General features: G+C 40.5%; 1 protein-coding gene across 1 annotated transcript in view; it reads right to left on the bottom strand.

Moving 5' to 3' along the window:
• Nucleotides 1-5,137: 5,137 nt before the first annotated feature.
• SUPV3L1 (suppressor of var1, 3-like 1 (S. cerevisiae)) overlaps nt 5,138-16,152 on the bottom strand; it is a 13,335-nt gene continuing 2,320 nt past the window's right edge. The window contains exons 3-14 of the mRNA XM_009994865.1: nt 16,053-16,152; nt 15,325-15,493; nt 13,712-13,823; nt 13,365-13,442; nt 12,192-12,283; nt 11,378-11,558; nt 10,937-11,030; nt 10,069-10,288; nt 9,613-9,693; nt 7,938-8,114; nt 6,257-6,405; nt 5,138-5,937 (exon numbers count right to left, since the gene is read on the bottom strand). Of these exons, the coding sequence (XP_009993167.1) occupies nt 5,451-5,937; nt 6,257-6,405; nt 7,938-8,114; nt 9,613-9,693; nt 10,069-10,288; nt 10,937-11,030; nt 11,378-11,558; nt 12,192-12,283; nt 13,365-13,442; nt 13,712-13,823; nt 15,325-15,493; nt 16,053-16,152 (1,940 nt within the window). The 3' untranslated portion in view covers nt 5,138-5,450. The remainder of the gene's footprint in view (nt 5,938-6,256; nt 6,406-7,937; nt 8,115-9,612; nt 9,694-10,068; nt 10,289-10,936; nt 11,031-11,377; nt 11,559-12,191; nt 12,284-13,364; nt 13,443-13,711; nt 13,824-15,324; nt 15,494-16,052) is intronic.

Raw genomic sequence — 16,152 nt, 5'->3', positions numbered from 1 at the left:
TTTCTTGGAGCAGTTGGATGAGCCAGTGATGACAGAGCTGCTGTGAGTAACTCCAAAGCGACAGGTCTTTATTCACAAAGCTGGAGTTAGAGAAACTTCAGCTGAGGCATTTCCCCCAGGGTGAGATACTGGAGTTCCTGGGAAATTGAGTCCAGAAATAAATCCATCCAGTGTGATCAGTTCAATGATTAAACTTCTGTCTCTCTGTATCACACCCCCCCACGTCAACCCAAAGTCCCTCCCTCCCCAGCTACACACTTCATTGTGCCAGGGCAGGCACCTGGAGGGCTGCCAAGCTGAAGAGGAGAAAAATCGATTTTGTTACTGCCCCACTTGGGAATTGTTACCACTTTGCAACGTAGTTGCTATGCAGCCTGCCCTGCTTCCCCCCCCCACTTCTTTCCTGGGGGGCCAACAAGCTCCCACCAGCTCAGCGTCCAAGGAAGTGCTGCAGGAAGTCGGGAAAGTTAGAGGGGATTTCAGAAGGTTTCTTCCCTCTGCTCAGCGCTCCCACTTGCGAGACAAGCTCTTCTGCATGAATTAACTCTGCTCTAGTTCCCCACAGCACACCCTGATCTGCAGCTTTTTTTCCAATTAAGCCTGAGCCGTGTAAAGAAGCAGAGAGACACACAGACCCCTGCCCCCAGCTGAAATACCTCTTGCGCAATTTCCAGCAGGGAGTTCTTGTACAGATTACCCTGCCACCACCCCTCCTGAAGACAAAGTTTCAGATCAACACCGATCCTGAGGAGGGGACAGATTGACCTGGCAGCCAACAAACGTTGGTATCAGACTGCCTCACTTGATAAATGACTTTCACAGGCACAGCACAGAGAGCCTACAGCAAGAGCAGCTTCCTTACACCATCACAGTCAAATCTGACAGTCTCCAACTATTGCTCTCGGAAGTTCACTCTAAATACAAGTGTTTCCAGGATTTTGTCACTGTACCAAGTGGTACAGACTATGGAAACATCATCCAAAGCAAACTGGGTGAAACGTTGACACAAACAAGAGAAACAACGGGGGAAAAAAAAAAAATACATTCTGGTGGAATAATTGGAGGCTCAGACTCAAACTATGCCTAAACCCCCTGTGCTTCCATCCAATTACTGTGCAGGATTTCAGCTGGAACTACACACCTTTGCTGCTCTGGCAGACAATTGCCACCCAAAATTTTGCTGAAAAAGATTACAATTTAAAAATATTTTGATAAGTTAGAAAAACAACCTCAGGCAGGGAAAGAAGAGGGAGATGGAAAGGGGGGCAGGCTGCCAAGTAATGGGAGGAGACACAAAGAACTACTGAGCTGAAGTTGAAAATTGCCTACAGAGATCCAGAGTGGGGCAGAAGCAGCCATTTAGAAGAAAAGGATCTTAGGCTGTAGCAATTCACAGCATAAAGTGGACCCAACAATCTCATGCTACTGAAAAAAAAAGTACAACTGATGATCACGCTGGGCTGGATGAACAGGAGCACATCCAGAGACACACAAAACACTCGACTCCACACTAAGGACCAGACACAGGAAAAGAACTCTGCGCTGTCCTGGCAGCTACAGCACATCAAGGGGACATGGATCATGAAGAGAAAGCTCAGCTGAACATCAGGAGCAGCCACAGGTTATGTTTTTCTCAGCCTCTGATCACGGGGACAGACTAAAAGTTGAGGAGGGGAAGGGAACTCCCTTTGCAGAGACAAATTATTCAGAATGTTTGCTAGGAACGGTCAAGGTCTTTTTCTTTTTTTTTTCCTCCTGCTAATCAGGGATGAGCTCTGGACTCTGACAGATCCCACCAGCTCTATTTATTTTCCACTCTCCTAGAACAAGAGTAAAGCAGACAGAGTGGTTGAACAGCCCATAAATAGGGCTTGTTCTAAAATTAGGCCTTTGATCTTCAAGAGAGAGGGAGAAAAGAAAGAGGAAAAAAGCCACACTACCAGCCAGAAAGCATGGTTCACTTCTCCTGCATTCATCTTTTAATAACTGCTGGCTTGTTAAGTCAGACACTGACTCCCAGAGGGCCTGTCTCTTTCCTCATTGTTTACCCATGCCATCCGAGTCACAACCCCTCTGGCCAGCAAAATTGAAAACATCACCTTTCAAGCTCCATCCCACTTTGATCCAGAGCTCATTGTGTCTGTAATACAGTAGATTTATTTTTCATTCTCTCTTTTCTTTCTTTCTCTAACGGATGCCGCTGGAAAAGGGTCTCAAAGATCTAAACATCACTAAACTGGCAGCAAGCTCAGTTAAATACCTGACATGTCAGAATCACTGCATAACTTGTTCGTTCATCCCTGGTGCATCCTAGCTTCAGGCAGGCTGGTGTGCAAGAAAAGAAAAGACATTATCTCATTTCCATGCAGACAGCAGTTCAATGCACGAAAAGCCCAATACCCAAACATGTTACACCCATTTTGTACTTATTCTGGCCAGTAGAGGAAACAACCCAGGGGCAAGCGAACAGATCAGCTCAGCTCCAACTGCATGCAGATTAGAGGCTTGAGGCAATGTTGTTTTTACCCTTTGTTAGAGCTGCACCCAGTGCAGGTTAGTCACAGACCCTCCCTTCACCCTTTGCGAGGGCTTCACAGTTACAATACGCCCCTCTCTACTTTCTTCTCCTGCAGTTGTCCCTCCAAACCCTGTCTCAAGACACAATGGAGAATCCTGAAGAGGTTGATGCTCACACAGCCCATCCACTTCCCACAGCCTTGCAGTCAGAGGCCTGCAGAGGAAAAGGACTTCACAGCTACATGGAGAAATTCAGATAAATGTCTGAGAACATCAGCTAAACATGCAACAGTTCCCTCCAGAAAGAGACATCATATTAACAAGCATTTTATTGCTAGAGACATGCATCTATCTTTAGTGAGGTATCAGAGGCAGTGGCAACACCGGTCAATGAGTTGGGCACCCCAGGTAACAAGGAGACAGTGGACAAGGCTACAGGTGAGTCATCAGGATAAATCCTTCTTTGTTACAGCTTATGGTCCCAAGACCAACTCTTAGAACATGCTTCCCCTCCCACTAGCAGCAGCTTTGTTCTCCATTATAATTCTACAAGCTCATCATCAAAACTCAGAAGAGAAAGGGGGTCCCCACATTTGTCCTGCATATGCCCCTTCCCAGGGTAACAACAGGCTGCAAAATAGGGCAGAACACCTGAGGGGACTGACTGGAAAATCCAAAGAAGAGATGGAGGCAGCACAGACAGAAAAGAGCACATTGGCTTAAGAGGAAGAAAGCTTGTACCAAGTAGTGCTGTTACAATCAGCGTTTTACATTTGAAGCATAGCAGACACCAAAACCCAAAAATAAACTGGAAAATGAATAAACTTCCAAACGTCTGTAACTTGAATGCCTGAAATTAATCTGAAAATGGGAACACCTGAAATAAACAGTTTGGCCAACATAACAAGTGAACAATGTTGTTGATGTCATTTAGAAAGAAAAAGTCTCTGCACAGCCCCATGAAGAAGAGCAAGAGGCCACTCAATCCTGCCCCAGGGGTTTGCTTGCACAGGGCACGTTTAAAATGTGCAACTAGGATAGCTTTGCACTGCACCAGTCTGGATTGTACCATAGGGGACCAATTTGGCAGCCATTCTAATGGGAGTCAATGACAGCCACACCATTAGCTCAGAAGAAAAGAAAACCTTCATAAAAAGTCAGCCTGGAAATGCCTGAATAAACTTCAGAGCTCTTAAAACAGTTACTATGGAGTCACTATGGAAACAAGCAATGAGTTAAGCCAAGTGCTAATCTCAGCAAAATACAAAAAAGAATGCTTATAGCCATTTAGCTTCCTTATTGCAAGGCTTGCTGCTCGAACACAAGGCTGTCTTATACTCTTAAGTCCCAGCCACTCTCTCCTTGCTCAAAAACACACACTAGTACATAGCTTAGCATACAATTAAAAGCCAAATTCACCAAAACACTAGAAGCAGGTATATGGGTCTCCTGCAACCCAAGCCCACAAGCACTGGGGGAGAGAAAAGATGAGCCATCCTTGCACAAGTGTAGTTTTAAACAGTGTTTTGCAGAATGAGGGAGTCTGCAGCCCCAGAGGTAGGTGGGCAAATATGTGCTGTCACAACCCGCATGCAGGCTTGAGCAACTGCAACTTCCCTTGGAGCCTGTCAAGTGCAAAGGACACAAGGAGGCAACTGACACCACTCAATCACCTAACCCACATCACCATGTGGATATGTGCTATGTGACTAGCATCACCTGGAATATGTTTGTTAGGGTTAATTGCAAGCTCACATTCTGTGCAACTCCTGTTGCTGTTAAGCAGAGGCTGTCAGGGCTCTGGGAAATCAATGCAGAATTACACATCTGCAAAGCAGAAAATTCACAACATTCATGTGGCCACTGCCACAAATATATAGCTGCCTGCTTTTTCCTGGAGGAAAGAAAGTTGGGACTTTGCAGGAAAAGAATCTAAAACTTTCCCTCCCCATCAGTCTGGTACCAAAATCAGCAGATCATGTGGACTGAAAACATTTGCCTATTCAGTACATTTTTAGTAAATTACAGGGAAGAGTACATGACATACACTGAAAACAGCTGTTAAAAACATTATTCAGGCTGCTGCAGACTTGTTTAGCAGCTTAAAGGACTGATAGTAGGAGAAACCAAAGGCCACTCAGAGCAAACTTCCAACCTGGAGAAGTATGTGGTTGATCATTTTAGAAAGTCAGATATTTGATACAGTGAAATTCAACCCAGATTTTACAAGCCTTCCCCCCAAAATCTTGTTTTCTTTTTTTCCTTTTCTTCCTCTCCTCCCAAACTTTAACTGAATCAGTGTGCTGAGCTTTTCCTCCTAGGAGAAAAAATAGAATTTAAAGAGCAAGGACAGATTTTGCTTTGATTCAGTAAGTGCCCCTCAGATGACAGAACTGGAATTTACTCAAAAATTCCTGTGGCCAGAAGAGTATCATTCCCCAAGGCATGAACATAAATGCTTTTCAGCTGCTTCCACATTTTCACCAGACACAAAGGTCAGAGATGCATGACTCCTATCACCCCTCTGGCCCCATTTCCTGCCAGGCTGTTCACTACTTGTTCATTATCTGTTAAACTCTGCCCTTTGGGAAGGGAGGGAATGAGTAGCTAATTCATTTCTAGTGATTTATCTGATGTTTATTAACGATGTGAGGATATCTTGCAAGAAGACATCAAGTTCAAATTTTCACATAGCAGCAGATCATACACTTACGCTGAACACCACGACTGACAAAGTGTACAGCTGACTGGTGAAAGCAAACTTATGGCCTCTGAACTTTTAAGAGTCCATTTCTCTGAGTGCTTCACGTAACTGGTCACAGGAGAAGGAAAACCATCAAGGAGCTGCAGCAGTGTAGACAGGAAATGCCAGAAAGTTATTAAAATAGGATTTTATTTCACAAATAAAAACTAAGCAGAATTAGGACATGTTTCTATTTTTTCTTTTTCCCCGTTTCTTTTGAACTATTCTGATCATCTCTTTTTGAACCAAAGCCATATCTACCATTCCTGTGCTGATCCTGCCACTCACTCTCCAGCTGTCTCAGCATTTCTTGTGTCAGAAGTCCTTCACGCAGCAACCTGTTGGCAAGAGTTCCACGTCCATGGCTTTTCAGATCCTCCTGCCTTGCAGCAGACCGAAAGGCTTTCAAGTTCTTTGCCCTTCTCTCTCCCACTGCAACAGAAAGTGCCTCTGGGGATCTTGCACTGTGACGGTCCAAGACCACCTTGGTATCCCTCTTAGTCCTTGAAAGAGGAAAATCTTCTGAGACAGCTTCCCCTGTGCCAGGAGCTGCTGCAGATTGGGAAGCTCGGATCAGCTTTGTGATGTTGCAGACACCAACTTGTATAATGTCATCCAGTTTTTTCTGGATATCCCTTACAAGGACAGCATCAGGAAACATATCCATGAAGCGATAACTGAAGGGAGGCAAAACAGCATATAATTAAACCTTTTCACTGAAGGACTGGGACAAAGATGAGATGGCTCATATGTAAAGTAAAAACATACAAAATAAATTACATGTTGCACGGGAAGGCCACTGTATTTTAAGTCCAGAATCACCTTGTTACTAAGTTTCTGTCAGACACAAACTTGTTCCCTGCAGAACCCATGATGTGTTCCCACAACACACCCAAAGGAGCCCATACTGCACCACAAACACACAGTCCTGAAGACACTGCTTTTCTGGGACTCTAAGTCATGTTAGAAAAAAATAATCAAGAACCAAGACAATACCTTAACCACAGATAGAGATCAAAAACGTCATGAACAGCTTCAAGGTGTACAAGTTCTTTGATGTTCTTTGGAACAGACAATGGCCACTTGGTGTGCCGACAGAGCCAGTCAAACGTCAGAGGCTCATTCCTACTGAACTGCCTTGCAAACTGAAAAATAAGCAGATTCAGGGAAGTCCTCAGTTAGTCAGGAAAGAAAAAATCCCAAATTAGTTATATTCCCTTGAGTCTATGTATACAGACTACTCCAGAACATACCTGCTTTGTTTTCCACAGCCCAAATGCCACACATTCTTTTACTGAATTACTCAACACAGGAGTCACCTCTCCTTTCCAGGGCCTCATTAACACAATTTGTCCACAGGTCATGCACAGTTAAGCAACACAAGTATAGAGCTATCCAGAAAAGCACAACACTGAAAGCATTATTTCATCTATGAAAGAAGATGGACTGTGCCTTTCTTTGTTTCTTCTCCTGCTCCTACTCTGCTAATCAGAATCTCCAGAGTTGAAAAAAAAAAAAGTTAAATGTGTTCCCTGACTTAGGAAACACACTATTCACAACCCAAACAGATTAACCTGCACCAGAAATCAGCCCTTCTGAAACCTAGATATCTCAGCTTTTTTACTAACAGATAAAAAAGCCAAATAAGATTGAAATATAAAATTTTCAGGAGCACTGATGACTTAGAATACTGCTTCTTAACTGGCTGATACCAGAAGGGATATTTTTTTGCCAAGAAACGGAGCTCAAATTCACACAGGTTTTCACAACAGCCTCCAAGCAACATCACATTAGGCCCCTCTGCACCTTCATTCTTGGGATCTGAATGTTCAGCATTTTCTTAATGAGGGACATTTTTTTCAACTCTTAATAAATCAATTTCTAAAGAACATTATTAGGAATTTTGGAAAAGCACAGGTCTAATACCTGTGACATGAGGGCCTCATATAAGTTTTATTTTTACACTATTTTATGAAAAATGTTTAATGCAGGTTCTAGAAGGGGACAAAGGCAACACTGTCTAACAAAGTAACAGTTCCAAACAGAATTATTAATCCTGAAAAACTGAAATCAGCTGACTACAAATTCCTCAAAATAATCACACTGGGGGCACAGTGGAAAACAGTTCATCCAGGCCTGAAAATCGAAATGATGTAATTCTGAGAGCAACTTACAGCACTGTATTTTCTGGGGGTTTAATTCTATGTAACAGTATTATAACAACAGTAATCATACTAAATGCCACATTCTTTTGTTGACAAGCTAACACCTTGAAGGATCTTGGTTTTGAAGGCCTACTTTTAGACTCAGTATAGTGCAAAGTTTAACAGTGAACAAGTGACTACGTAACACGATTCTGAACTCTCCCAGTTCAAAGATCACCTGCAAGGCAAGCAGTAGGATTCTCTCAAGCAAACAGCAGGAAACCTATGCAAATTTAAATTTACACCACAAAACAAGAATCAGTTCTCATAAGTTAAAAGCTTTTGCCTATTAACATGGCAAAAAAAATGCAATAAAGAAGGAAATAAAATAGGTATCCCCAGCTATTGTATGTTACTACCTGTAGGCTCTCAAATGATCTAATGACAAAAACCACAATAAATACAGAAGCTAGATACAGTCTCAATGCTTCAGTATAAATACCATGTATCTTTGAGGGGAAAAAATAACTGACCTTCAGCAATGTGGTACACACAAAAGGCTCTTTTCTGTTCAAGGGTGCAGTGCAGAAGACATAACGTGATCGTAAATTTAGTGGAATGTGCTGAATCATATCTGCTAGAAACTTAAAATCATCAATATTGCAGACAAAGTAAAGCCCATCAACTTGGGAGAGACTCACAAAAATATCCTGTGAAAATACAACCAAATAAAGAGGGTGTTATGACAGGAGATGGTTGTTAAACTTTGTATTACCAAACAAAACATAATTACTTAGTGTTTCAAAGGCTATTTATGCTGAAAGAACAGTAAAAATATCAAATGTGAGTGTAATAATAAAAAGGGGGAAAGGGAGTTCCCTCTACTCTTTTAACAGTATTTGCTTTAAATTATCTAACTCAGAGGCAGAGAAGATGACAGAACAGATAGTGCTTTATGTAAGTGTTGTCAAGTTGTCTCTTAAAGTAACAAAGTCAGTGATGGGGAAGCACACACTTTAGTTACAATGAACCAGGAACCAGTTACAACTGTGTTGAGAACTTGTTCCAGATTTGTCACTTAGCATGATCCAAAAAGCTAACTTTACAGCATAAAATTCAATAATTGAAGTATTTTTAGCACAATGTCAGGAACAGATCGATTTTACAAAGGAAAGAAATCACAAGATAAATAAAGTGTTGCAAGAGAGGCATTCAAAGAATACTGAAACATATCCAAGCTTTGGAGAAACAGGAGATGACACTGCACATTGCAGGGGGAATTTTTATGAGTCCTCCAAGTTATTTCTCTAGTGTAAATCTGTGAAAGAATTTTTTACAAGGTGTCTAAAGAAACATTGAGCTTCTTAATTAATGCATGACTGAACACTTACAAGATCAATAATAACATCATTTTTCTATCTTGGTACTTCTATGCCAGCCCAGAAATTCTCAACAGTCAAAACTTAAAGATGTGCTGTTATCCCATCAGTCTAAGTCTTCTAGGACATCTCCAAGTATTATCTTTTGCTTCTAGGCTAGAAATCATACACTTTGCTATATAACAGCACACATCAGACAATAATAATATGTATTTAAATCCATGAAAGCTCCTAAGTGTGTCTCACTGCACTAAAAATTGTGATATTATTTTTTAATACAGGATTGGAAGCTTCATTTCTACTTTAAAAGGTTTAGGCACTTCTAAAAATTCTACTAGCCAGCTAATGATGAGATCAAGCATATCCCCAAAAATCTCTTTTCTCAAAGTTAAGCAGACACTGTTTTACTATAAATTCCATGGAAGCAGGAAAAAAAAGCAGGCAGCTCTCAGATGTACAGAAATCTGACATGAGCAGCCCAGTTTCCTAGGAACCTTCACATAAACGTATCAAAATTTTAATCTCTAATATCTTCAACCTCAGATCAGAAAGTTTGCATTTAAAATACAGGAAATGTGAAATGAAAAGGTTGCTGCCCTCTCTTCAACACATGTCAACATACTTACACACTTCAACAGCTTTCAGGTTTATTATAACACAGAAAAGCTAAACATTCTAAACATATTTGAAGTCACTGCTGTGGTAGAGAGAAGAATCCGACTGTTAAAAGCTACATACAAGGCTGGCTGTTTGGTTTCCCAAAGCGTATCTTCATACAAAAGCAATGCTTAATTTTTAAAGCAGAAGCTAATATTTTGATCATTCTTACAATTAGATTGGATAGAGTGGCATCGGGGAGATGATAAGCAAACATTTCTATCTGCTCAGGAGTAGGATGTAAGCCAGCTGCCTAAAGGGATAATAAAGAAGAAAATTTCAGTTAATTCTCAGTATTGTTCTTAAGTTAGTGCATCAGAAACAAATCTAGAAAGACAAAATGCAAGAAACCAAAGCACCCTACAGAGTCCAGTTTATAAAGCACGTTTATATGGAACTTAAGAACTTTCTTATTTGCCCTTATAATTCTTAATATAGCAGACTCAATATAGATGAAATTTTGCAAGCTTCCAAGTGGGACATAAATTCAAAGTCACTCTGACATGACACAATCCATTTTTATTACTAACCGCTAACCAGACACAGGGAAAAATTATTTAGGATCAGAAGGTAGCAAAACAGCTCCAAAGCACACACATCTGTACAAACTGGCTGCTGAGCCTCTCACCTTCACAGGTGGCACAGGCTCATTCAAAATCAGCTTCAGCTGCAGGAGGTCATCACGATGCATTGTGGTGACTTCTCCCTGCTTGAAGGAGGAGCCGTAACGCCCAGCTCTGCCTGCAATTTGTAGAGCCTGAGAGGTTGTAATGGAGTCTATTTCCTTCTCCCCCTTCTCATTGACAGTTGGCTTTACTATAGAGTTAAAAATTATTCTTTTGATACACCTAAAATATTTGAACAAACACAAAGAGGAATCATTGTTTACAAATTATTTCCAATATGTAACCTACTAAAGAAGAATTAGAGTTGTGGAAGTTTTTTTGAGCTTTTCCCCCACCCCCCTATAAATTAAGGGACCACAGATACTACTTACAGACAGCATATTCATAAGTCTACTGGTTAGTAGAGGAGACTCATCATTCATACATATATCAGTCATGTTCTAATAGGTTCCCAAACCATTTGTCATCATCACCTGCCTCAGCAGTTTACAGCCATGCAACTGCACTGCCTTCAGGAACAAAACACATCTGAAACTGGACTGAACGTGCTCTACGTTTCAGAAATGCAAGAGAGACTGATACTCTGACAAACTAGCACATCTGACTCCAGTGAATTGCAAAGGCCTTAACAGTGCCTACTATCACACAGAATTAGGCCAACTGAGCCATTATTAGAATAAATTTTAAAATGTTAAGCTTAAGTCCTACTCAATCAAACTGATAACTCTTTCAGAATTAAAATGTATATCCTGTGGTATCTAGACATAGGAGATATTGAGCCAAATTAGTCAATCCAGGGAGAAACAAGGGAGGAAACCAATGCAGGTATCACACGCAAAAATAATGCCACAACCTGCTCCAAGTACTTACAAATTGAGTCCCATTCCAATTGCATCTGTAGCAACTAAAATTTTACATGGATCATCAGGATCATTGAATTTCTTTGCCTGTTCAAGTTTCGTTCCTAAAACAGAAGGACAAAACACAACACATAGCAAACCCTTCTTACAAACAAAAGACAATGCATCACTAAGCCAAATGCCTTTACAACAGGCTGAGAAGGACAGGGGAAAGGTATTTAATTGGTTGCTGTGGATAGAACTGATTTAATTATATCTATCTGAAGATAAATATTAAGTACATAATAAAGGTCTAATCCCCAGACTAACACACCAGTCCACAAAAGCTGGTTACCTTCTCTAACTATATAGAGATGCAACACTAGGAAAACTTTAATTGCTTCATTTTAAAAGCTTTTCTAAACAAGCAGCAAGAAGCAAAACATTCTGTTAAAAGGGAGAGTGCTTTTACCTGGTGGCAGGCTGCCATAGATGACTGCACATTCTAACCCTCTGGCTTCAATCTGTCGACTGACAGAGTAGATGTCATTCTTACTGAAACAGACAATGCAGTCCCCAGGCTGGAGGTTATCCAAAGATTCTAAGGCATAATCCAGCACAGTAAGAGGAGTGAGTCTCTGGTAGTTTCTGACCTAGAATTAAAGGAATTGTCACATGGCCTTTGAAAGAAACAGAAGAACTATACATGTTTACATGTAAACTAGATTAAAAGTAGGCAGGCTATGTAGCAATAGACTTTCCATCACGAAATGAGAGCCCGTTTTCCCTCAGACACCTAAAATGCTGTCCCACCACACACATCTATGGAAAGCTACAGCTAACTCACCAGGATACCATGCAAGCTGGACTTTCTTAAGACCAAATGTTATGTTCTTAAATACTCCTCACAAAGGAATGTCCCCAAGGAAAAAAAACCACAAAGATTTATCACAGTGAAACAGGGTTTCAGAGATCTGTCACTTTCTTCTGGATGTTTAACTCTCTTCCTCATAATATGGAGAGTAACTTAATTATATCAACAGATGCAGTAACCCAAGCACACTTGAGGGACAGCGTGCCCTGCAGGAAACTAATGCCACTATCATAAAAACAAAACAAAAAAACAACTTTCCAACATTTCCTTTGGTTTAGAAACACTTTACCAAGAACTCCCACAAGAATAACTTTGATCAGTGATACCCCTAAGAGACCCTGAATTTTTGCCTGATTTCTAGCAAGAACCACCCAATAGTCTGTCCATAACTTCACAGAATTAACCAGCTTACTTCAACTTCCTCCCCTGTAGTGTACATCAGCTCTGTCACCAAGTCAACAGCTGCAGGTTCTCCACAAACATGGATTTCTTCTGCACAGAGTCCTGAACAAGAAACATGACATGTTTATAGACAACAAGTTCTAGCTATTAAGTAACCCCAAAACTACACTTTGCTTGCTACACACACCAGTGAGCTCTATATTTCACCTTCAACATGCCACACCTCTATACACTATTTCCTTAGAGCTGCTCTTGGTCTCCTGTCAGCAAGTGATGCTTGGAAATCCATCACTGTGATAAACAGAGAGAGCAGCTAATACACAGTTTCACCCTCTCAACCCAAACAAGAGCTACCCTCAACCACTGAAGAAATGGAACAAAGCTCTGAGCATGTTTTATTTACTACTACTGTTTTACCACCTTCCAAACCACAAAACGAAGAGCTTCGTTTTCTGCATGACTTTCTAAAATTATTAATACATCTCTAATGCAGTCAGAATAAAAAAAAGAGGAAAAAACTGGAAGTAGAAGTGTGACAAATCATCCTGATAAACAATATTAAAAGCAATGAAGGAACGGGCAGGGGGGGAATCAGATTCCAAACTTCTGTTCAAAATCTGAGGAAAACTGAGTGTCAAAAATTTCTCAAGAAAGATTCTAAAATTATCAAAACATTCTTGTAAATTTAACAGATCAGTGCAGCTCCATAAATGAGCCATTTGAAACGAACAATGTAAAAAATTTGATGTTCACCATGTTTCCATATATTTAACAGTATCTCTTCACAACAACTCTGAAAAATTGTGTTGTTTTAATTGAACAAAAAGAAGCTTCCTAGAAAATAATCAATGTAAAAGGAGAGCAAGGTGTAACACCACAAATACACTGTATTGTCCAAGGAAGCCAAACTAAAAGAGGTATCTGTATAACTTTGAGTATCTTTTTTAAAAAGAAACATTCATGAAGCAAAACATGACAGGTAACTCATTGCCATACAGACAAATCCTTTGAGGCAGAGTATCTCTCTAGCTTGCTGTGAGAAGATATATGAAGAAACAATATTCACCTCTATTTTTCACCACATGTTGTAACTACTTATGAATATACTGCCTGCTAAGCTTGAATTTAATGTGCCATTTATAGTTACATTAAACTAGTCCATTGTCAATGTTAACAAGCTTACCTAGAAGGGCTCTTGTCCAAGCCCACCCTCTGGCAGGATCTCTGATCATCTGAATTTCATCAATCACAGCAACTTCATCTTAAAACAAAAAAGAAAGATATGATGTACCAAGGAAGAGCATCTAGAATAGCAATAAAACACAGGAAGGAACTCAGAAGCTTTCTAAAAAAAGGTTGCTCAAATCAAGTCAATCCTCTACTCTGACATGATCCAGTTTTTATTAACTCCTCTGAGAGGGTTCAGAAATTGTTCAAGAGTGAAAAGGAATTGCTCATCTACTTCAAAGTCTAAGTAATAATACACATGAAGATATTACAGATATGACTGAAACAAGGATGTATACATACAAGGTGTGTTAGTGCTGCACATTTCAATGGTACAAGCAATGTGAGGAGCCTGTCTGGCATCTTCATTAGCATACACACGCTCTTCTCCTGTCACTAGGTCACATGGCACATTCTGCAGGAATTCAGAAAACTCATGTTAAATTTCTTGACTATAACAGAGTATCTTTTCCAAAGGGGGGTAAAAAAAAAAAACAAACAGCTTCTTAAAGTACTTTCTAAGAGAGTATAATGGAAGCTATCAAAAAAAACCCCAACAAACTACTGAGCCTTTTGAGATTTGTGCCCTGTATTTAAGTTCTATCAGACTGAAGGGTGAAATGAGGAGGTAAGATCTGCAACCAGGTGTGCTCTACTCCTGCAGGAGATTACATCTTCCCTGAACATTTCAGAGGCATCATATCTGTGACAAAACATCTCTCAGAAGAGCTATAGTGTACTACACTCCTAAAGCAAGGCCCAGCAGTGAAGGAGCCTTGCAAACTCCTGCCTCCTGTGGTATCCTTGGTGATTGCTCTGTTGGGTGTCCCACCTGCTGCCTTATGCTCACACAGCAAGAGTTCACAAGGATCAGCTGGGAGAGGCAGCAGGGGCCACCACCCTCTTCAGCTCTACACTGAGTATCAGGAAGATGGTTGCTCCTTCATGTCCACAACCACCTGCAGAGCCATACAGGAAGCCCTGCTTGAGCCTCAAGGGCTACATATAACCCATGAGCTGCCAAGTGAAAGTCCTCACACACAATAAACACATGGAGAGAAAAGTGCAGTAACTCTAGTAACAGGGAACATCACTGCAGGGTATACAGAGACTACATGGTGCATGTTACAGACACCTCCTAGGACAAGCCAATCTTTCTTATGCATTGCTTTGATAAACCAGTAATAGCAATTACAAATCCTAAATCACAGACTTCTCAAAAATGGAGAAAGCACCAACATCATCTGGTAAACACTACTGTACATACACACTATGCTGCATTAACACGTGATGTGCTATTGCAATGCTTCAGAACTGGTGTAGTTCCATGAACTGGGAACACATTGGTGAGGAGCCTTCAAAAAGCAATAAAAGCAGTATTGGAAGCAATAAATAAAAAAAGGACTAATGAAAGTTTCCTCTAGGGACCTGATAGGCACTATTCTTCACTACTCAACACATCTGAAGCTGCAGGAAGTTTTTATTAGATGGTTGAGGCAAATATATTTAAACACTGAAGCAGAAGGTTGAGGGGACTTCAGCAAAGAACTTCTTGTGTATAAGCTAAAATAAAGGTCATGGGCAAACTAAATCACAGTTTCAACACTGAAAAAGCTGATAGTAGAACATGGCTAGGGAAAAAGTAGCAGAACTCTGGTAGGAAAAAATCACAGGACAAGGGAAGTAAGTTACAGGGATGATTGCATGGTATATGCTTTGGAGAAATGATACTGCGTTCTGCACACCTAGAGCAGAAATGCACAACTGATATTCACAAGAGCTGACAGGACTGCAAAGGCCCTCACTCAAGCACACTGCTTCATGGACTACCTTACGAAACTACAGAACTTTACAAACATGCATTCATAAGGCTGTTCCAGTACTAAGGGTGTAGATAAGTAATACAACATACTGACAGCATCATTACTCTTTTGGAAGATCTCATGAGCAAGAAGTTTCAGTGGACCACAGTATATTCCAGACTTTGATGACAAAAACCTCTGGATAGCATGGTAAGTTTTTCCACTGTTTGTAGGACCAGCATGGAATATTATCTTTCTCTGAATAGCCCTGGCATCTGGATACCTAAAACATACACAAAAAATCAGATCTGTTGAACATTTATCTGATGTTCTGGATGCTAATTCAGGGAAAATTGCAAATGAGCTTAAACATTTACTTACTAAAATACTTTTTAATGTGTAATGAAACTGGAAAGATTAAGTTCTTAAATAGAGACAGTACAAAGAAGTTACTAAGTCTTATACATTTACCTTCAATATCATACAAAGCTTTCAAACATTTAGAGTGGAATGTACACACTGTGTTCAAACTAATCCTCATTACTCTGGTCTCTCTGCTTGGATGTATTAACATTTTTATGTTCTGGCATGCTACCTCCCAAACAGATGCATCCAGAAACCAGCTTTCTGGGAGTACAATACCAACTCAGCAACTGATACCATCTTATTTTCTTTTAATTGGTTGCAATATACCTTGGAACAAAGATAAGACTTGGCCCAAACTATTGTAAAAACAGAGAACTGGAACAGAAAATACAATGCAATTAGACATCATAAAGCTTAAGTCCACAGACTACAAAATTCTCTGACACTTAAGAGGAGAAAACTTTGCAACCACTGACCAGTTGGGTGGCAATCTCAAATCACTGATCTTGCGCAAATCATCCATACAGTCCAGCATTGGGAAGATCTGCTTTGCATGCCTCAGGAAAAAGGGAAAGA

This window comes from Chaetura pelagica, unplaced genomic scaffold (assembly GCF_000747805.2).
Source record: "Chaetura pelagica isolate M959 unplaced genomic scaffold, ChaPel_1.0 scaffold112, whole genome shotgun sequence".
Taxonomy (NCBI): Eukaryota; Metazoa; Chordata; class Aves; order Apodiformes; family Apodidae; genus Chaetura; species Chaetura pelagica.
Note: the sequence above shows the minus strand (reverse complement) of the source record. Positions and strands in the feature narration are given on the sequence as shown.